Source organism: Choloepus didactylus, chromosome 4 (assembly GCF_015220235.1).
Source record: "Choloepus didactylus isolate mChoDid1 chromosome 4, mChoDid1.pri, whole genome shotgun sequence".
Classification (NCBI taxonomy): domain Eukaryota; kingdom Metazoa; phylum Chordata; class Mammalia; order Pilosa; family Megalonychidae; genus Choloepus; species Choloepus didactylus.
The window spans coordinates 167245353-167268350 of NC_051310.1; the positions used below are offsets into that span (position 1 = coordinate 167245353).

Here is a 22998-nt window from a genome sequence, read left to right on the forward strand (position 1 = left end):
CATAACCTAGTTTGGCCCTCAAACAGTTCTGGTACTTAGGACAGGAACTCTCATCTGCATTTTACAATGATATTATTGTCTCCATGTTAGAGACAGACTGAAGTCAAGAGAGGTAATTATTCTATTAATAATTTTAATACAACAGCAAACACTGATTAAGAGCTTACCAAGTTCTGGATAATATGGTAAGCACTTTACCTAAATGATACTCTCCCCATGGGAACACAGTGGTCCTTCCAGGGCACTCTTACCCCAGCTCTCTGGGTGTTCTCCACTAGTACTTACGACAGCCCAGTTTATATTATGATAAATTAGTGCTAGATTTTTATCTGCAGGAGGGTTGGCACCAGACCATATTAATCTCTGTATCTCCCACAGCACCCAGGTAATATCACTATCTAAAAGTCTGACGAGTGGAACTGAGTTAAATAATGCAGATAGTCACTGCTCTTGATGTAGAAGAGAGAGATATCACAGTAGGTTGGTGGACTGGGAATTAATCATGGAGATTAATTAATTGACTCATAATTTCAGCCTGTAGAAAATGGAAATTCTTAAGAATTATTACTATGGTATATTTGAAAATATTGAAAGATTTTTTGGTATTTTCCCCTTGCCCATCAGAAACTAAGCCCCATTTTACTTCCTATTTCCCTACTTGCTCCTCTCTGTCCACCATGATTTAGAATCCTGGAGACTCAACATGGCAAAGCTGAAAGGAATCTGAAAATCTAGTCTGAGGGCTCTGGGGTTCCCGTGGACTTCTGTCATAAGGTTCATGAATTTATATGTTAAGAATTAAAGTACCATAAGAACCATATAGTGAGATAAGGGTAAGAAGAGAAGAGAGGGACAAGCAAATTTTTTATGGTAGCCACAATTAAAACTATAATTAAACTTCGTAATTAAAACTGAAATTCTATTTCCAACTGTATTCTCAGTACAAACATCAGTCAGGACAGAAAACTGACCCTGAAGTAGCAATGGGCACTGCTATACCCTTGGGGCATTTCAATAGGTAGCTCTCCACATTTCTGAATTATGGGTATTCAGTGTCATGTTCAGTTGATGATAAACGTAGTGTTCATAAAAGAAAGATCTAAGAAGGCATTTGGAGCTAGAGTTTCAGCTATGGATGAGGAACAAATCAAAATTTCTTGCTTTATATTAGGAATAAAAAGATTTTCCTTGATGTCTAAATGAAGCCAGCAATAAAGTGAATCAATTAACCATCAATAACGTGAATAAATTACCACCTCCATAAAATAAATTACCACCTCCATAGAATGTAACTTTCATGTGAAAAGCTGCTTCATAACATATTAAGTGGGTGGAGGTATGTCTGAATGGAGATATTGCTAGGCAGCCCCCACATGGCTGTAAATGCTACACAACTAAATGTGATATTTCTGAAAGGGAAGTTAAAAAACTTCACCTACCTCCATGCCCACCTGGACTTTATTACTTACATGCATTAGGAAACTATCTGGAAAGGTAGCCTAGAAGAAAGCAATAGGACTAAAAATGTCAGTATCACCAAGCAATATTTTAAGAAATGAAACTCATTGGTCATCTGTTCTGAGAGACTTCAGAGAACTTTCTTTTAAAAAAATTCTTTTTGGTGTGTGGTGAAATCTAGAATACATTTGAATAATATTCCTAAATAATGATATAATGATAACCAGATATGTTAAAAAATACATGGGTAGATGTTTATCACATGGTCTTTAAGAATTGGAATGAATAGACTGTGCACTATTTTTTTTAAGGGAGGGATTTTTTTTTTTTTTCAGTTTAAAAAATGAAGTATGAATAAAAAATACAGTTATCCCTGAGTGGCAGTCAGTCATGCACAGAGCTTGCTGGAGTGGCTAGGAACAGGATGGGACATTAAGTGTGTTTGAGTATGGTATTTGCTTCTCCAAACCAGGACTGGTTAGGAATTGCTGGGGACTTAGGAAAAGGCACCCATATTCTCTGAGAATTAGTCTCACCCCATCTACATATCTATCTATTCATCTAACATCATTTATTGAGTATATGTTATTCTTGAGCAAGACAGCATCCGCAAGAATGTCATGACCATCAAAATGGAGGCCAAATGCATTCCCAGGGCCACCGCATTACCTGCTTGTCCAGTAGCATGCAGCTGACACTTTCAGGGATCTACTTTTTACCTAAACTCTCAAATTTCTTTTACTCTATACATCACTGAATACTTTTCCCTCTTTAATCTCATATCTGTAGCTGAAGTGCAGTACCTTTATAATGAAAATAATAGAAAATAATGTTGTAAATTTCAAGTAGCTGGTAGTTTAAGGAGGTCTTAGTGGGATAGCTTTGGAAATTAACCATTCTTTATAATTTTATTTTTGTACTAGAGTGAGTTCTGAGTACAGAACAACCATAGTTTTTAAAAAATGAAATGCAACCTGCTTTTAAGTTGGAAATTTCCAATATTACTCTTTAAAAAAAAAAAAAATGCATCATGTGACTTTTGATTTGCTGACCCATTCTTTGGTGTTTTTTGGCTTCTGACTTTATTTAAAGAGCCTGGTTCAAATATGAAGCACAAGAGTTACACAATTTCATTTAGATCATTTTGTTGACATTGGCAGTTAATTTTGATTTCTCACTTTGTACAGTGTAATTTAGTACAGGGATACCTCTGGTCTTGATGAAACTTTCCCCCTTAACATACTTTATTACTACTGCTGATACTACAGTAAGTAATAAGAGTGAACATTCGTTGAACACCCAACCCTGTGCCAGACTTGTGACTTACACATAGTATCCCCTCTAAGCCTCACAAAACCCCTGTTGTATGATGGATTATTTCCTTTTTACAGACAAAGGAAATGAGGCTTGGTGACGTCAAACTGCTGGCTCACAGTCATTACAAATTAGAGCTAGAGCCAGAATTTGATTTTGAAGCTTGAGATTTTAATCACTACAGTCAACTAAAATTACATAATCAAAGGAAGAAATTACATGAAAGCATCAAGATACATTCCAATATGCCATTCATTTATTTATTCAATGGATGTGTCTTGAATGCCTACTATATGCGGAACACTATATGCTATGTGCTGCAGGTCACATGGTGAGTCTACTATTTTCTGTGTGATATATGATCTCATGGAATTTACAAACTAGTGGGAGAAACATATTAATAAAATAATTTTAATAGTGTTTATTTACATATTGAGATAAATGCTTAAAGGGAAAACAGCATATAGTTTTATGAGAGCTTACAATAAAAGATTCTGATTTAGGTGGGAATTAGAGAAGACTGAGTGAAGCTGGAGCTGAAATCTGAGGGATGTATAAGAGTCAACTAGTTAAAGTGGTACAGGTGGGAGGCTTTCTAGACTGGAGAAGAGCATGTGCAAAGGCCCTGGGGCAAGAAGGAACAGAGTGTGTTCAAGAACTGAAAAGAAGCTACTGTAGCTGGGGATAGCCAAGGAGGGGAGAACAGTGTGAGAGAGGTCACTTCATGCCTGGCCTTGGAAGTGTTTGAGTTTTTAACCTAAAAACAACAGGAATCCACTAAAGAACTTTAAGCAGAGAAATAATAGGATCCGATTAGCAATTTGTAAAGAATATTCTGGCAGCAATGTGGAGAACAAATTTGAGGAAGGAACATATAAGTTTAAAATAATCTCCAATGAATCAGAGAAAATTCTAGCACAGAGGGCCTCTGGGTAGACAGCCTGGGTCTCAGGCCAAGCTTGGCTCTTTAGTGATGAGGCCGTAGGCTCTTTAGTGATGAGCCGTAGAGGCTCAGGTTCCTCCTCTGTAAAACATGGACAATAGTACAGACCCCAGAAGAAAGTTTTGAGAATTAAATGAAAACAGTAATGGTAGGTACCAACCATTTCCATTTATAGATGAGGAAACAGGTTCAGAAAAGCTAAATGAGGCTTTTTATCATTATTATTTATCTGGATGTTGTGGACTCAGAGTGAGGTAACTAGGAGATAAGGGCAAAGTGAAGGTCTGAAGGGAGAGAACTTTCCAAAATAAAACAAATGAACAATGAAACCCAATGGAGGCATCTGGAGAGACCAGGTCTTGGGATGATCTACTCAAAAGGGACATGGACTCCAGCAGCCACATGGGGGCTGGCTTCAGTGCACTCATCCCGTTCTTCCTCCAGAAGGGCCAGGAGAATGGAGGTCTCCAGATAGAATGACCCTCCACTTGCCAGTTTTCTTCCCTCATCTCCCAAGGGGACTAGATTAGACTGTCCTTCAGCCTGGTAGGCATGACAGGATTCCAGAGCCCTTCCACCTCAAACAAATCATCAATCAAAAATCTCATTGGTTGTTGATATTAGACATTGTGTGAGTAATAAGGCAAAATCCTTAATCCCATAATTAAAGATTTATAAATTAAAAATACTTAGTTGTAATTATACTTTTTAGTATAGGGGAGTTTCAAATCAAATTGGCCCACCTTGAATTATAAATAACAAGGGAAATTGGCAGTTGGTATCTGAAAAACACAAACGGACGTGGGGGTGGGAGTGGAGTGCAGCGGGGCAGAAGTTCCGGGGTTGGGGAGGAATGCCGGGGCTACGATGATAAGTTTTGACACAAATTAATTTTCTCCAGAATTACCTGTGTTTACCTTCAAAAGGGAGGCAACAGAGAGAATTATGAACTGTTACATATTTTCAAATTATGTATTTTTTAATTCAGTAGTTCAGTTTTCTGTGATTTATGAATACCTACATAACATTACTGGCATAGTATAAATAATCACTACACTTAAAAATATTTTTGGAGCATCTAGTCTAAGCTAGCCACTGTTTGATGCTGGAGAACTATTGATAAGCAAAAAAAAGCATCATTAATGGAGATTTTACTCTTGCATTACTTTGTTCCTAGACATTTTATTACTTATGGCATCCCTTAAGAAATGCTTACTAAATGAACAATACACTATTGTTCAATAGAAAATTAAAGCAAGAAGAGGTATTTTTGTTTTGACCTTGACTATTTCTCTCAAAGCTCTTCAGATTAAAGAAAAATCTTTAAATGTTTTAGCTCTGGATACTATATAAAGCAATGTGGTAATTGATTTATATGCCTTTCCATATATGTCAAACCAGAAGCAATTGAGACTGATGCATTTTTTACCTTTTCAGCAGCCTGTGCTGAGACCTCATTTAAACAGAGACTGAAAGTACTTGATGTTGCATTTGCTGAAATCATTGCCGTTGTCTGTTTCAGGGTCGGCTTGATTCTCTAACGGAAGTGGATGACTCAGGACAGTTAACTATCAAATGCTCTCAAAATTACTTGTCTCTGGATTGTGGTATTACTGCTTTTGAACTGTCTGACTACAGTCCAAGTGAGGATTTGCTCAGTGGCCTGGGTGACATGACCTCTAGCCAGGTCAAAACCAAACCATTTGACTCTTGGAGCTACAGTGAGATGGAAAAAGAATTCCCTGAGCTTATCCGAAGTGTTGGGTTACTTACGGTGGCTACTGACCCCATCCCTTCCAACTGCAGCGAAACAGTTAGTGAAAAAGAGTCTCAAGTATCTATTTCAGCAGATCACAAAGGTAGATGTAAGGAAAAGAACACTTCCACGGCTGATGAGCTCCCAAGCTTAACCCCAGGCACGTCATCTTCAGAGGAAGCTCAGACAAACGCTGTTGAACTTCCTTCTGAGACCACGAAGCAAGAATCCAATTCCTCCTCCCACCTTGGCTCAAAGAACCAACAGCCTCTTCCTTGTGAAAATACAATCCCCAAGCGAACCATCAGAGACTGCTTTAATTATAATGAGGACTCTCCCACGCAGCCCACCGTGCCAAAAAGAGGGCTTTTCCTTAATGAGGAAACTTTTAAGAATGATCTGAAAGGCAAGGATGGAAAGAAGCAGATGGTTGATCTGAAGCCCGAGATGAGTAGAAGCACCCCTTCCCTGGTGGATCCTCCAGACAGATCCAAGCTTTGCCTGGTGTTGCAGTCTTCCTACCCAAACAGCCCTTCTGCTGCCAGTCAGTCATATGAATGTTTGCACAAGGTGGGTGATGGGAATCTTGAAAACACAGTCGAAAGTCACATTAAGGAAATCTCTTCCAGCCTGGGAAGGCTTATCGACTGCCGTAAAGAGAAACCTCGACTTAAAAAGCCACAGGAGACCCCAGAAGAGGTACCTCCTTGCCGAACACCTAAACGGGGAACTGGTTCAGGCAAGCAAGCTGAAAATACAGGGAACTCAGTAGCACAGAATGGAATTCCTTCTTGTACTTCCAAGGCCGTAGAGGGGCCAGAAACAGATTCAGCTTCCACGTCCTCCCGTGAGCTCTGTAATCAGAGAAGTTGGAATGCCAAATTGCCAGTGAAGACAGAAACATCCAGTTCACCACCTTTGAGTGAGTCATCTATTGGCTCAGACCCCATCATGTCTCCATTACCCCTTCTTTCAAAACACAAAAGCCAAAAAGGTTACTCCTCCTCCCCAAGTCACGTCACCAGAAATGGTCAGGTCGTGGAGGCCTGGTATGGCTCTGATGAATACCTAGCGCTGCCCTCTCACCTTAAGCAGACAGAAGTATTAGCATTGAAGTTGGAAAACTTAACAAAGCTTCTGCCTCAGAAACCCAGAGGAGAAACCATTCAGAATATCGATGACTGGGAACTGTCTGAAATGAATTCAGATTCTGAGATCTATCCAACTTACCACGTCAAAAAGAAGCACTCCAGGCTAGGCAGGGTGTCTCCAAGCTCATCCAGTGACATAGCCTCTTCGCTGGGGGAGAGCATTGAATCTGGGCCCCTGAGTGACATTCTTTCTGATGAGGAGTTGTGCATGCCTCTCTTTGGTATGAAAAAATACATTGATGAGAAGTCAGAGCGGGCTTCATCCTCAGAAAAAAATGAGAGCCATTCTGTTACGAAATCAGCTTTAATTCAGAAACTGATGCAAGATATCCAACACCAAGATAACTATGAAGCCATATGGGAAAAAATAGAGGTAAGGTGGTCTTAACCTGAATGATTTCTTACCTGATTTTTAAAAGTAATGTTGGGAAAAGATTCCACCCCTTCCTGTCCCTTTGAAATGTGTCACTATTTTTAATCCATTTGATTCCCTGAAGAAAGGAAAAAAGCACAATGATCACTGCACTGTGATAGAGTACACATCGCTAGGAACTGTCCTCATTGATGCTTTAGCTTGATGTGTCCCTGCCTGGTATAGAATTCTCTGTCAATATTGCTCAAACCTGACATGGCTCCCGACGAAAGGTGGGCCCTCCCTTGGATGTAACTCAACATAAAATAGAACAGTAGCTATGAGGAACACATGGATAGAATCTTTCCAGCTATCCTCACTGCTCCTTGATTCATTTGTTCTGAAATTGGAATAACTTCCACATCTCCTATATTAATTTTTGGTAGAAATTATTTCCAATTTATTGGGAATCTGTTTTTCTCTACTTTCTCCTCTTTGGGACCTCTGGCTAGTAACCATACTACCTGTACCATGTACCACTCTCAACTTCTGGGATGGGGAATTGACATTTTCTGTAAACTGTGTTTTCAGAACAGACTCTTATATGATGAAATCCTTGAGGGCAGATGTATAAAAATTCTCAGGACTGAGCTCTGTAGCGTAAGTTGGGATTCTGTCCTTCAGGAGGCATCTGGACCAAAAAGATTTACTATGATTACTGTGCTAATGGTCTTTTCCTTGGAAGGCCATCGGAAATAGATTCAGTTAATTGGATAATTTTAATGGCTTCTTGTTTGAGAACAGATAAATGACCATGCCTTGCATTTGTATTGCACTTTACAATGTGTAAAGCTCCTTCCATATGTATTTTTTGTGGATCTCCAAAGCCACCCTGTGAAGAAAAAAGGGCTAAGAGTAGTAATACAATGGATAATAACTAACAATTATTGAGTTCTTATTTTGTAGTTGGCTCTGTGCTGCATCTTTACATGCATGCTTCTAATCAAGTCCAAGGAAGTAGGAACTTTTCATATGAGGAAGCTAAGGCAGAACATGGTTAGGTAACTTGCTGAAGATCTCACAGCTGGTAAGTGTACAGTTAGGATTTGAACCCAGAGTCAATACATATTAGCAGTGTGTAGGCCATGGCTCCAGTTCCAGTGGATCTTCTGGGAGGTTTAACTGGCAATAACGAGTAGGACAGTGACAGCAGCTGTGGTGGTGACCAGGGGGGATGCAGCCTGTGGCAGTGAGAATGGGAACACCTAAGGGAGGGCTGCGATGTGGGCAGGGGCTAGAAAACTGGTTCCAGGCTTCACTCAGTCATTAAGGCATGGTGTGGCCCACAGTTAGTCATGCTCTATTCTGGGCTTCATTTCTTCTTTTGTAAAAAGAGATATTTTAAACAGATATGATGGCTATTTGATACCAACTTCCAATAGTAGCATTCTTTGATTCCATAATTTTATCAAAGATGAAGTCAAGTTTTCTGCATCTGGGGACTGGGGACTAGTCTGTTATTATTAGAAGGAAACGTTTGGAGGGATAGCTGGTTTGAGGTGAAGGTAGGGAAGTAATTAAAAAATATATATAATTTTTTTTTTGCAATTTTTACACATTTCTCTCAAACATTTATTTTTTTAACTTTATCAAAAAATTAAAAAAAAAACATTTTAAGCAAAACAAAACAAAGCAATAAGAAAAAACAGACATCCTGAAAAAACTACATTGTTTCCATTGTTTGTTGATATTGAGCTTATGGTAACTCTTTCATGAGGAAATGTCTTATGGGCAGTTGGAAATACTGTACTGGAGTTGGGGTAGGAGGTGAAGGCTAAAAAAAAAAGTTAAGCCCCTTCCTCGGCCCAGACTCCCTCAGCTGATTCAGATGAGGGCAGCTGCCAACCTCCAGGTCAGTCTACCATGGATTATCATACCCTAGCTTCAGCCTTCTCCATATAGTAACCTGGAGGATCTATTCCACCTGCAAAATATAATAAGAGAGGGTATTATTTAACATCTTTCTTGTAGCAGCCATCTCCTAGGCACTTTACATACAATTATTCTTTCACAGGAGTCTCATATCAACCTGAAAGGTAGTTTTCATGATCATGAATTGACCACTTCTCCCCCTCCAGTGTTACCATGCAGGTCCCAGCCAGCATGACCTCCTGCCTCAATTGCGGCAGTAGCCTCCAAATGGCCTCTCTGTTTCCATCTCTCTCCCATTTTAGTCTACTCCCCAAACACAGCCAGAGTGATCCTTTTAAAACATAAATCAGATCATGTCACTCCTCTGCTTACAACCCTGAAATGGCTCCCATCTCACTCAGAGGCCCTACAGGGACTGACACCCCCAATTCCTCTCTTGACCTTATTTCCAACTGTTCTTCCCAGTGCTTACTTTGCTCCCTCCCCATTGGCCTCTTTGCTATTCCTAAAACATGCTGGGCACCTCTCTACCTTAGGACTGGTTGTCAGTTCCCTATGCCTGCACCCTCTCCAGCAGATACTGTAATTTCTAATTCCTTCATCATTTCTGAGCCTTTGGCATAACTTTCTCAGAGATGCCTGCCCTGATCACTTTTTTAAAAAGTTGTAACCTATCACCTTTTTATTTTTTGCTATAGATCTCATCACATTATGTTATTTTATATAATTTTAAAATTTAGTATGTTTTGTTTTGGGCCTGTCTCCCCCTGCTAGACTGGTAGCTCCATTAGGGCAGGGATATCTGTTTAGTTTGCTAAATGAATCCCATGACCAGAGAGATGAACTCACTTTTCCTAAGCTGCACAGCTAATGAGTCACAGAACCAGGCTTCAAGCCTCCAACTGCTTTTCTCTCCCACTGGATAAAATCTTGAAAATACATATGTTCCCTAACGGAATGAGGATAGGTGGTGAGCAGATGAGGGGTGATGACTGAGATTCAGGTTGTAGCCCAGTTACTAGGCTGGAATAAGGAAGAGGCACAGTTGGGAGACCTGGAAGGAACAGAGAGGATTCTCAGGTATTCAATAAAAGGAGGGAGAAGAGACGTTTGCTAAGATGTATTGTCTGCAAAAGGGAGACCAAGAAGAATAAAGACAAAGAAAAACAAACGGACTTTAGATTTGTTTGAAGAGTCAGTGAGGACCTTAGAGAAAAACGTACTTAATGAAGGAATGGAGGTAGAAGCCAGCTTATAGATGATTAAGAAGCAAGAGTCATTCTAATGGCTCAAGAAATTGGGTTGCAAGAGCAATGAGACAAACGATGATAGTTAAAAGGAAGGTAAAGGCAAAAAAAGATTTCTTTAAAACATATTAATGCTTACTTGAAGATATAAAGGAAAGAATCAATGGCAAAAGAGCGTGAGATAGCTAGAAAGAGAGTGGATGAATGTCGCACACCCTGAGGCAGGAAGGAGGGTTTGTGCAACTCTATGGGAGAGTTAGGCCCAATATATATGTCCTCCTTCTGATTCCACCCTTCTAAATGGAGAGCGGTGCGTTTCCTCTTCCCATCACCTCCTCAGTTCTCTACCTTGTTTTTGCCTCTGAATCGCACAAAGCACAAGGCAGAAGCCACGCAGAAGCCCACTAACAGACAAGGGACTTTATGGGCTGTGGCAGAGTCCTCGAGATAACACCTGAGTGACCAGAATATTTGGGATGCTTATTAGACTCATGCCGCTCCCCATCCCTCACATTTGTGTCTTTCTTATAGTAGGCTGGCTTTGTTAATTCGAAAGACCTCCTTTCAATGTGTATTATTTTTCCTTTTGAAAAATTAATTTTTAGCATATAAAGCATTCATATAAAAAAACATAAAAAATTTAAAATATTCATGGAAAACTCCCTTGTGTCTTTAGTTCCCATCTTAAGGTTCCCACTCCACCATAGGTGATCACTATTGGTTTAATTCTTGTGTCCCTTAAGAAGTTCTTTATGCTGTGAGGAAATGCAAGCATATTTAATAGGCAGTATTTTTTAAAATTGGGGAACAAGTTGCAACCTATCCTTTCCCACAAATAAAAGCTCACAGTTCACTCAGTGAGTTTGAGGTGGATGGTCCCTTTCTCTTCTGTGAGGTTTTAGAGGATTCCTCTCAAGCATGGCTGATTTCCCTAGAACCTATTGTGTGGATAAATTAATTGAGCATCCTAAGGCTAAGCACTCACCTCCCATGAGCATGTCTCAAAATTAAAAGGGAAAAAATGAGGTCGATGAACCAGACTCATTTGTTCTGATGCACTCAAGAAATAGAATTAAAAATTATGAGGAGAAAGGAAGGAAGGACATTTCTGGACCAGATGGAATGAGACAGCATGGTGAAAAATTAGCTTAGCTTATTATCTGGACATATGTGTTATAAGTAATAGGGGTTGGCAAACTAAGGCCTATGGGCCAAATCCAGCCCAATGCCTGTTTTTATAAATAACTTTCTAATGGAACATAGCCATGCTCATTTCCATGACTGCTTTTGCACTATGACAGAGTAGTTGAGACAGACCATCTGGCCTGCAAAGACTAAAATATTTACTATCTTGCCCTTTACAGAAAAAGTTAGCCAACCCCTGGTCTAGAGTGAGGAAGAGGGAAGGCAAATAATTTCTGATGAGCATCTACTGTATGTCAGGGACTGAAGTAGTTTCTTTCAATTAATTCCTATAATAAAACTAAGGAAAAGCTATTACTGTTCCCATTTTACAGATGAGGAATTTCAGCCTCATATGCTAATGTCTTCTCCCATGTCACACTGCTGCTATGTGTGAGAGCTGGGATTCCAGCTGGATCTGCTTTATGCCACAGCTGACTTGGGGTCTATGCATGGTTTTCTCCTTGAGATGTATTCAGACGCCAGGGTATTTAGACAATAGTCACATATGCAGATAAACTCTATTTAGAAAATCCACAGACCACTACTAAATGAATGAAGGAACAGTGTGAGTTCCTCCTTATAACCTGGAAAGAAATGAACTGCCTGTTCAGTAGCCACTTGTCTAAGGTGGGTATTTACTGAATCCAGGTTAAGAGCTGTGTGATTCTTAGGGGGGCTGGCAGAATGCAGTGCAATCTCACTGAAGCATTTCAGGAGAGCTGTCCTTTGGGATCTAGCTCAGAGCCCACTGCTTACATCATGGACTTCTCATTCACACTAAATTCTTAAAACCCACCCTGGAAGAAATGATTCCATTAAGTTGCATTCAGCAGTACCAAGCAGATGAATGCATGGCATAGCTCAGAGATACAAATGTCTCCAAATGCCAGATTAGGGCATATTAACTATAGTTCAGTGAGTCAACGGATGTTGGTATTTTGTCCCAGAGACATCTATAACCAGATTTTAAAGATTTTTTTTGTGCTAAGGCTGTCCTTGCACATAAGTTATTTCCGTTTCATTGCAGCAAATAACATAATGTTTACTCTTTATAACTAGGCTGTGTAAAATTGCAATCCCAATGTTGTAGTAGCAGCACAAAGGCAGCCACAGTTGGTGCTTCCTGGAGAGGGAACTAATACCAGTGACCTTGAGTGTAGAAGAGTTTTGATCCTGAGATTAACTTGGCACTGACTTTTACATAGCCCTCTTTCCAGATGGGACCCTTCCTATCTTTTCACTCTCATTTTGGCTGCATGTGGACCTATCAAGGACACCACACTGATGGGGTCTGTCATTAAAGGGTGAAAATATGTTGTTTTTCTGAGTTCTCTTTTAATTTTTCTTTGAATGGTTACCTCTCATGTTTTAAGGATTTAACCCCATGCTTTCCTGCAGGATATAACAGCTCATCAAGGCTGAAGACAAAGTACCTTTTGGGATTTGCCTCTAAACAGAACATTGGGAGGCACTCTTTTCTAAAAGTTCTGATGGGCCATTATTTTCTTGATTTGAGATTCAATTGAGTCTCATTTGAAGCACAGCTATATCTTTCTTTTTTTACAACTCCCTACCCCCCACCCCCAGGGTAATTTACAGTCAAGTTTCTGCCATAAAAACATTTCTCACTTGCCTTCTTTTATACCTATACCAATTTTATTATAGATGGAGGGGTAGTTTGCCCTGAGGCATGGAGAACAATCTCTTCTGAGGACCTTATCAGATAGGAAGCCATTTGAGGCTGTTGGAGTCCATTGTTCACTTGGCAGTTGATTTTTCCTTCACGCTAACTTTTTCCGTCACAGTTCTAGTCCTCCTCTTGTCTCTGTAATCTCTCTCTTCTTTACATCTTTTCTCCCATTCCAGTTTCTTTCAGACTATAACTTTCCTTGTCTGATGCCTATTTTCTTTGTCATTTCCTTCCCCAAGATTTTCCTCTACTTCCACCCTTTGCTGTTGTTCTAGAGACTTGGTGCTATGTGCTTGAGAACTATGAATTGGCTCTCCATCACCATTGAAGCTTGAACCTTGGTCTTTTCAGTGCATTTCTTAGTCTCAGAAATATGTATCCAGAAAGCTAAAAAAAATTGCATAGGTGAAAGAAGGAATGGAACAATAATTTAGTTTAAATATCAAGGAAAAAACCAGATTCTCAAAGGATTTGGCAGGATCAGCTTTGTAATTAAAATTGGGTGAGATTTAAGGATCCTGACATCACAAACCGAATGTGAGTTGACATTGCAGACAATTATACAAGAGGAATGGTAATGGAATGTTGTAGGAACTCTCGATTATTTAATACTATGCACAATCTAAAATTTTGGTTTGAATTCTGGGCTTAGAATCTGAGAGAGATATGACAATGTAATTCAAGGCTCTGTGCTTATTACAAAGACAATATTTGCTGAGTGCAAATCGAAAGTCATATAGTGGGAGAGCAGAGGAAGGAAGATGATAAAAAGCCTAGCCAGACAAAAACACAGAAAAGGGACTATTTGAGCTGAGCCTTAAAGATGAGTAGAATTTATGTAGCAGAGGAGGCAAAATATTAGTGACAGAAACTTTGGCACAAGCCAGGGTTGAGGGCAAGAATATTCAAAGTATGTTTGGGAAGTAGTAAAGAGAGATGCTTTGGTGTGTTTTGGGGTATAGGCTAAGTGCAATAACAAAGAACCCCCAAAACACAAGAGGTAGGCACACTCTCCAGGGAAGATAGAGGCTATTTAGAGATCCAGGTTCTTTCTCCCTTACTTCTTATTGATGGCTCACCAATACAATGTCTGTGTTCCAACTCACTGGAAAGTGGAGAGCAACTAGCCTTCTTCTTACAGATTGACTTGGAAGTAGCACACATCACTTCTGTTCACATTCCAATGGTCCAGATTTTGTCACATGACATCATCTTACTGCAGAGGAGTCTGGGAAATGAGCCTCGAGGCTGCAAAAATTCGGGGTGGGGAGATGACTCTTAAACTAACTGTTACTTAGAATAGAGTTTGTCAAAGGGAAGGAGAATATAAAGTCGGAAAAAAATAATAGGGCCAAAATAATGAGGGACGTTGAATTCCAAGTGTTTATATATATATAGCACAAACACAAAATAAGTACTTGTCTAATGAATGCATGAATAAATGAGTGAGTAAGTAAAAGTATCACTGAGTTTGAACTTCATCCTTTAGACTAGGGGTTACAAACTAAAATGACCCTAAGAGGCTAGGCAGATAACAGAAATGAGTCATGCAGCCAGGTGTAAAATGGGGATTGATGGGAACTGAGGCAAATGAGAGGTAGGTGCTGAGTTTAAAGGGCAGTCACTGCTCACCCAGGTGATTGTTGCACAGGAATGTGGACCCTGTGTGGCCAGATCTTGCAAGTTTTAAAAGGGAAGCAGGAGATTCGGGTTTTATGTGGCATCTTCCAATTTTTAATGTTGAATCTAAACAATTTTAAAACAGGCCAAAACAAAACAAAAAAATCTATGGGATATATTTGGCCTCTAAGTCACTAATTTATATTCCTTGTGAAGATGGAAACTATTTACAATTTTTGGCCCAGAGAGTTGGTAGTTTAAGCAGGCTAATCTGGCCATTGTATACCCGCTGCATCTCTACTACAGTGTTTCTCAATTGTGGCTGCTCATTAAAATCACCTGGGGAGTTAAAAAAAAAAAATCTCAATCTCAAACTCCACCCCAGTCCACCCCAGACCAATTAAATCAGAATCTCTGGGGTATTTTAAAAAAAATTCTCAAGCAATTCCAATGTGCAGCCAAGGTTAGGAGCTGGTGCTCTAAGGTAATTTTCAAGGTTATTGCCATAGCCTGGACATGTGATAAAAGGGCCTGACTTGTGGTTTTGGATGCAGACTGAGGAAAGAGATAGAGGTAGGAGACCTTATGAAGAATGCATAGATAAGATTTTGTGGTTGTTTTAAAAGAAGAGAATGGACGTGGAAAGGGGTTAAAAAATGAGATTTCAAGCTGAGATTTAGGGGCTGAGAGATACAGGGAATTTAACAGATGTCTCCAAGGTGCCCATGAAGAAATTAAGATACACATTAAATGAATAGGGAAAAGGTAAATGTTATTTTATATGTAAACACTGAGACCCAAAACCAGTTGAGAATTCTAAATCAACATAGCATTTTTAAAGATAAGACTATGAAATTATTTTTAAAGATAATGATAATCCTTTGCATTTATTTTATTTGGTGCCATGCAAGAAAAAAACTTGTGGATTAAGACTGCGAATCAATTTGTTGAGACAGCACATCCAGCCCATTGCTCAAGGTTGGTGCAGAAGAACCACAGGGATCCAAAGCCGGTTTCTTCCTGGTTAAACGTTTCAGTTCTGCATCCATTTGGTTTCTGCAGGGCAGGGTCTTGGCTTCATCATTGATGATTTAGCACCACCGTGAGGCTAAATCCAGTTACTGCATCTGATTTATGGTCTGAAATATATAAAGGTGATCTACTCTCTTTTATTTGTAGTTTTAAAAACCCAAGATTAAAATAATTCTTCGTTGTTTTCAGCTATGGAAAATATATTATTAAATAAAATCTTTTCGTATCAGTATGATGACAGAACCCAACTGCATTTGATAATAAATATTTCTATGATGATGAAAGTCAAGAGGAATAAACTGTTGCAATTTTTAATTCAACTAAGATAACTCTTAGAACATTAATGAATTCTTCTTTAACCTTAAGCCTGAAGTAACGACTTTACATTGCTAGTAGGATGTTAGATAAATGATAAGACAAACAAATAAATAAAAATCCCTGACTTTTATTGCCCACTTAAAACATGTCAGGTAAGGTGATAAGGGGTTCATTCATTTAATATAGCATCATATTTAATTCTCAAAAAAACATGCTCTTTGATGCAGACTCTGTTACATTATATCCCCATTTTATCAATGAGGAAACAGAGACTGAGAAATTAGTAATTTACCCAAGGGTATAGGACTTGAAGGCAGAAACTTTGGGATCAATTTGTAGCCCCCTTCTTTTGAATTATGAGACCTTGAATAAGTCACTTAAAGTGTACTGTTTAAGTCTCATAGTTTTTAAAATTGGAAATTAATTATATTTATCATGCCATTGCACAGATTATTGTATGAAATGAAATAACTTATGCAAAGGCTCTTTGTGAACTCTAAAGAGTTACAAAAATGTTAGGCTTCTCATTACTGTGTCTTTTCCTGTGACTCCAGGGAAGTTGCATCATCTATAGGAGAAAGGACTAGAATTAGAATAATAATTCTGTCCCTTAGTATGCTATGACCTTGGACACTTTACCTGCCAAGCCTCAGTTTTGAAAAATACATGTGAATAAACAAATTGATTTGGATGACCTCTAAGATACTTATCAGTTCTGAAATTTTGTGGAAAACTGTGCGTCGTAACTAAGAGAAGCAGTGATTCCTCTGTAAAGTATTCACTGGAGCACATCACTTCCACATGGCTGGCTTCTGTTCTGTGGGATTCTGGGTGAATTCCTTTTAGAAGATCCAAATGGTGAGTGAATATGAGGCTGTGATTTTTTTAATGCATTTTTTATTCTGAACTTTAACATGTATACATAACAGTGATAACTTTCGAAGTATGATTTAACAAGTAGTTAGAGAGTAAATTTCGAAGAATGTCATGGGCCACAGTCCCACAACTGCAGCTATTTCCATTATTATAAAATATAGCATGCATACAGGTAGGTGTTATTTTTTGATGTAAAGCTTAACAAACAGTTATATAGGTAATTTAAAAAATTGTTACGGATTATAGTTCTGCAGTTTCAGTTCTTTTCGTATTATGAAATATAGGGTATGTATGGAAAGGTGGAGATTTTCAAAGCACAATTCAACTAGTAGCTATAGAGCAAATTTCGAAGAATGGTATAGGTTACAGTTCCACCATGTCGTTTATCTCCTTCAAGTATTCCAACACCCCAGCATCTAAATATATATATATATATATATATATTTATGTAAAGTTGCCGTATTTATAGACCTTTGCTAAATCTAATCTTCTTTTTGCTGCCCCTTCCTTTCTCCATCTTCAGGGATGTCTAGGCAGTGACCACCCTAACTTGTTCATATTGAAAGAGGGTGTCAACTGTATGGGGAAGGGGGCTGCATCTGATTGTTGTTCTTAAAGGCACTGTTGTGTCTGGGTTTTAGGACTTATCTGGCATAGGAACACTCTGGTGGATTTAAGTTTCTTAGTGAGTGAATTATGGAATCTCAGGTAGGGAACTAGGTATTAGGGTACTGCTTTTGGTAAAGGCATGGGATATGGTGGCCATTTGAGATGTCTAGCTGGAGCTTGCATAAGAGAAACCTCCAGGATAGCCTCCTGACTGTATTTGGGATCTCTCAGCCACTGTGACCTCAGCTTGTTACCTTTCTTTTCCTCCCTTTTGTCAAGTAGGCAATTTCAATCCCTCGCTGCCAGGGCCATGCTCATTCCTGGGAGTCATGTCCCACGTCTCCAGGGAGATTCATTCCCCTGGGAGTCATGTCCCTCATGGCTTATTTCACTCAGCATTATATCTTCAAGGTTCATCTATGTTGTCATATGTTTCATGACCTCATTCCTTCTTACTGCTGCATAGTATTGCATCGTATGTGTATACCACATTTTGTTAATCCACTCATCTGTTGAAGGACATTTGGATTGGTTCCATCTCTTGGCAATTGTGAACAATGCTGCTATGAACATCAGTGTGCAAATATCTCTTCATGTAACTGCTTTCAGATCTTCTGGGTATACACTGAGAAGTGATATTGCCAGATCGTAGGGTAACTCGATATCTAGTTTTCTGAGGAGCCACCAAACTGTCTTCCAGAGTGGCTGTGCCATTATACATTCCCACCAGCAAAGAATAAGAATTCTAATTTCTCCAAATCCTCTCTAACATTTGTAGATTCCTGTTCATTTAATGATGACCAACCTAATTGGTGTGAGATGGTATCTCATTGTGGTCTTAATTTGCATTTCCCAATTAGCTAGTGAAGATGAACATTTTTTTTCATGTGTTTTTTACCCATTTGTATTTCTTCTTTGGAGAAATGTCTTTTCATGTCTTTTGCCCATTTTATAATTGGGCTGTTTGTACTATTGTCATGGAGTTGTAGGATTTCTTTGTATATGCAAGTTATCAGTCTCTTACCAGATATATGGTTTCCAAATATTTTTTCCCATTGTGTTGGCTGCCTCTTCATCTTTTTGACAAACTCCTTTGAGGTATGGAAGCTTTTGGTTTTGAGGAGTTCCCATTTATCTATTTTTTTCTTTCATTGTTTGTGCTTTGGGTGTAAGGTCTAAAAAATGACCTCCTAATACTAGGTCTTGAAGATGTTTCCCTATATTATCTTCTAGGAGTTTTATGATACTGTATCTTATGTTGAGTTCTTTGATCCACTTTGAGTTAGTTTTTGTATAGGGTTTGAGGTAGGGGTCCTCTTTCATTCGTTTGGATATGGATATCCAGTTCTCCCAGCCCCGTTTGTTGAAGAGACTATTGTGTCCCAGCTCAGTGGATTTGGGAGCCTTATAAAAAATCAGTTGACTGTAGATCTGGGAGTCTATTTCCGAATTCTCAATTCGATTCCATTGATCAATATGTCTATCTTTGTGCCAATAACATGCTGTTTTGACTACTGTGGCTTTATTGTAGGCTTCAAAGTTAGGCCAGTGTAAGTCCTCCCACTTTGTTTTTCTTTTTTAAAATGTGTTTTAGGAATTTGAGGCCCCTTTCCCTTCCAAATAAACTTGATAACTAGCTTTTCCAAGTCCGCAAAGTAGGTTGTTGGATGACTGGAATTGCACTGTATCTGTAGACCAGTATGGGTAGGATTGACATCTTAATGACATTTAGCCTTCCTATCATGAGCATGGAATATCTTTGCATCTCTTTAGGTCCCCTTTTATTTCTTTTAGTAAAGTTATATAATTTTCTGTGTAGAGGTCTTTTATATCCTTTGTTGAGTTTATTCCTAGGTACTTGATTTTTTTAGTTGCTATTGTGAATGGAATCTCTTTCTTGAGTGTCTCTTCAGTTAGGCCATTTCTAATGCATAGGAACATTACTGACTTACGTGCATTAATCTTGTATCCTGCCACATTGCTGAATTTGTTTATTAGCTCAATTAGCTGTTATTGATTTCTCAGGATTTTCCAAATATAAGGTCATATCATCTGACAGTTTTACTTCTTCCTTTCCAGCTTGGATGCCTTTTATTTCTTTGTCGTGCTGGATTGCTCTGGCTAGAACTTCTAACACAATGTGCAATAATAGTGGGCATCCTTGTCTCATTCCTGATCTTAGAGGGATCTTAGAGGGAAGGCTCTCTCACCGTTGAGTACTATGTTGGCTGTGATTTTTCATATATGCCCTTTATCATATTGAAGTTTCATTCAGTACCTACCTTTTGAAGTGTTTTTATCAAAAAAGGATGCTGAATTTTGTCGAATGCTTTTTCAGCATCTATTGATATGATCATTTGATTTTCCCCTTTTTATTCATTAATATGTTGTATTACAATGATTTATTTTCTTATGTTGAACCACCCTTGCATGCGTAGAGTGAACCTCACTTGGTTGTGGTATGTTTTTTAATTTGTCTTTGGATTCGATTTGCAAGTATTTTGTTGAGAATTTTTGCATCTATATTCATGAGGGAGATTGGCCTGCAGTTTTCCTTTCTTGTAGCATCTTTATCTGGTTTTGGTATTAGAATAATATTGGCTTCATAAAATGAGTTAGGTAGTGTTCCATTTTCTTCAATTTTTTAAGGAGTTTGAGTAGGAATGGTGTCAGTTCTTTTTGGAAAGCTTGGTAAAATTCCTCTGTGGAGCCATCTGGCCCTGTGCTTTTATTTGTAGGAAGCTTTTTAATGACTGATTGGATCACTTTATTTGTGATTGGTTTCTTGAGGTCTTCTATTTCGTCTCTGGTCAGTCTAGGTTGTTCAAGTGTTTCCAGGAAATTATCCATTTCCTCTAAAATGTCTAGCTTTTGGGTGCACAGTTGTTCATAGTATCCTCTTACGATTTTTTAAATTTCTTTGGGATCTACAATAATGTCCCCCCTCTCATTTATTATTTTGTTTATTTTGGTTTCTCTTTTTGACTTTGTCGGTCTAGCTAAGGGTTTCTCAATCTTGTTGGTCTTCTCAAAGAACCAACTTTTGAATTTATTTATTCTATGGTTTTTTTGTTCTGTATATCATTTATTTCTGCTTTAATCCTTGTTATTTCTTTTCTTCTACTTGCTTTAGAATTAGTTTGCTGATCATTCTCTAGCTTCTTCGGTTGTTCCATCAGTTCTTTGATTTTTAGCTCTTTCTTCCTTTTTAATATATACATCTAGAGCTATAAATTTCCCCCTCAACATTGCCTTCGCTGAATCCCATAAGTTTTCTTTTTTGAAAAGCCCGTCATCAGACTTATATAGAAGTATAAAGGGCCCTACATAGCCAAAACCATCTCAAAAAGAATGAAGTTGGAGGACTCACACTTCTCGATCTTAGAACTTATTACAAAGCTACGGTAATCAAACTAGCATGTTACTGGCACAAAGGACAGACACACAAACCAATGGAATCAAATTGAGAGCTCAAGTACAGACCCTCACATCTAGGGCCAATTGATTTTTTAAGATTCAGCTTTATTGAGATATATTCACATACCATACAGTCATCCACAGTGTACAATCAACTATTCACAGTACCATCATATAGTTGTGCATTCATCACCCTAATCTATTTTTGAACGTTTTCCTTACACCAGAAAGAATAAAAATAAGAATAAAAAATAAAAGTAAAAAAGAACACCCAAATCATCCCCCCCATCCCATCCTATTTTTCATTTAGTTTTTGTCCCCATTTTTCTACTCATCCATCCAATATACTGGATAAAGGGAGTGTGATCCACAGGGTTTTCACAATCATACTGTCACCTCTTGTAAGCTACATAGTTATACAGTCATCTTCAATGGTCAAGGCTACTGGGTTGGAGTTTGATAGATTCAGGTATTTACTTCTAGCTATTCCAATATATTAAAACCTGAAAATGGATATCTATATAGTGCAGAAGGATGCCCACCAGAGTGACCTCTCGACTCCATTTGATATCCCTCAGCCACCAAAACCTCATTTTGTTTCATTTCGCATCCTCCTTTTGGTCAAGAAGTTGTTCTCAATCCCATGATGCTGGGTCCACATTCATCCCTGGGAGTCATATCCTTTATTGCCAGGGAGATTTACACCCCTGGGAGTCAGGCCCCATGAAAGGGAGCAGGCAATGAGTTTACCTGCTGAGTTGGCTTAGCTAGAGAGAGAGGGCCACACCTGAGCAACAAAGAGGTACTCAGGGGGAGACTCTAAGGCACAGTTATAAGCAGGTTTAGCCTCTCTTTTGCAGTAACAAGCTTCTCAAGGGCAAGCCCCAAAGTAGAGGGTTTGGCTCACCAAACCATCAGTCCTCAATGTTTGTGAGAACATCAGCAACAACCCAGGTGGGAAAGTGCACCTCTGCACCTTCCCCCAGCTCCCCAGGGCACCCCTGCATACATATTTTTATTCTCTGTCCAAATTACCCTGGGTGCATCCCATAAGTTTGATATGTTGTGTTCTTGTTTTTATTCATCTCTAGATATTTAGCAATTTCTCTTGCAATTTCTTCTTTGACCCACTGATTGTTCAGGAGTGTGTTGTTTATCATCTGGATATGTGTGACCATTCTAGATCTTTGATGGTTATTGAATTCTAGTTGCATTCCATTATGGTCAGAAAATGTGCTTTGAATAATTTCAGTCTTTTTAAAATTTATAGAGGCTTGTTTTATGCCCCAGCATGTGATCTATCCTGGAGAAAGTTCCATGAGCACTAGAGAAGAATGTATATCCTGGTAATTTAGGATGCAATGCTCTATATATATCTGTTAAGTCTGATTTGTCACATTGTTTAGGTTCTCAGTTTCCTTATTGGTCCTCTGTCTGATTGTTCTATCTATAGGAGACAGTGATTATTGTTTCCACAATAATCTCCAATGATTATTGTGGAAATATCTGTTGCTTCCTTCAGTTTTGGCAATGTTTCTCTCTTGTACTTTGGAGCACATTGATTGGGTGCATGAACATTTATGATTGTTATTTCTTCTTGGTGAATTGTCCCTTTTATTAGTATATAGTGTCCTTCTTTGTCTCTTATGACATCCTTGCATTTAAAGTCTATTTTTTCTGAAATTAGTATTGCTACCCTAGCTTTCTTTTGGCTGTAGCTTGCATGGAATATATTTTTTCCCAGACTTTCACTTTCAGTCTCTTTGTGTCTCTGGGTCTAAGATGAGTCTCTTGTAAACAGCATATTGATGGTTCATATTTTTAATCCATTCTGCTAATCTATGTCTTTTAATTGGGGAGTTTAATCCATTAACATTCAATGCTCTTACCGTGAAGGCATTTCTTGAATCAGCCATCTTATCCTTTGGTTTTTAGTTGTCAGGTCTATTTTTTTCCCTCTTTCTTTATTTCCTTTAAGTTACCCTTACTGATACTCTTCAGTCTGTACTCTTCTCCAGGCCTCTCTCTCCTTTTTTTCTCAGCCAGTAAAGCTCCCTTTAGTATTTCTTGTAGGGCAGATCTCTTGTTAACAAATTCT

The 22998-nt window shown here is 38.7% G+C and overlaps 1 protein-coding gene across 3 annotated transcripts in view; it reads left to right on the forward strand.

Annotated features, from left to right (window-relative positions):
• AKAP6 (A-kinase anchoring protein 6) overlaps positions 1–22998 on the forward strand; it is a 532325-nt gene that overhangs the window by 246099 nt on the left and 263228 nt on the right. For all 3 annotated transcript variants that reach the window (XM_037834775.1, XM_037834777.1, XM_037834776.1), the window contains one exon: positions 5238–6995. In XM_037834775.1, coding sequence (XP_037690703.1) covers positions 5238–6995 — 1758 coding nt within the window. The remainder of the gene's footprint in view (positions 1–5237; positions 6996–22998) is intronic.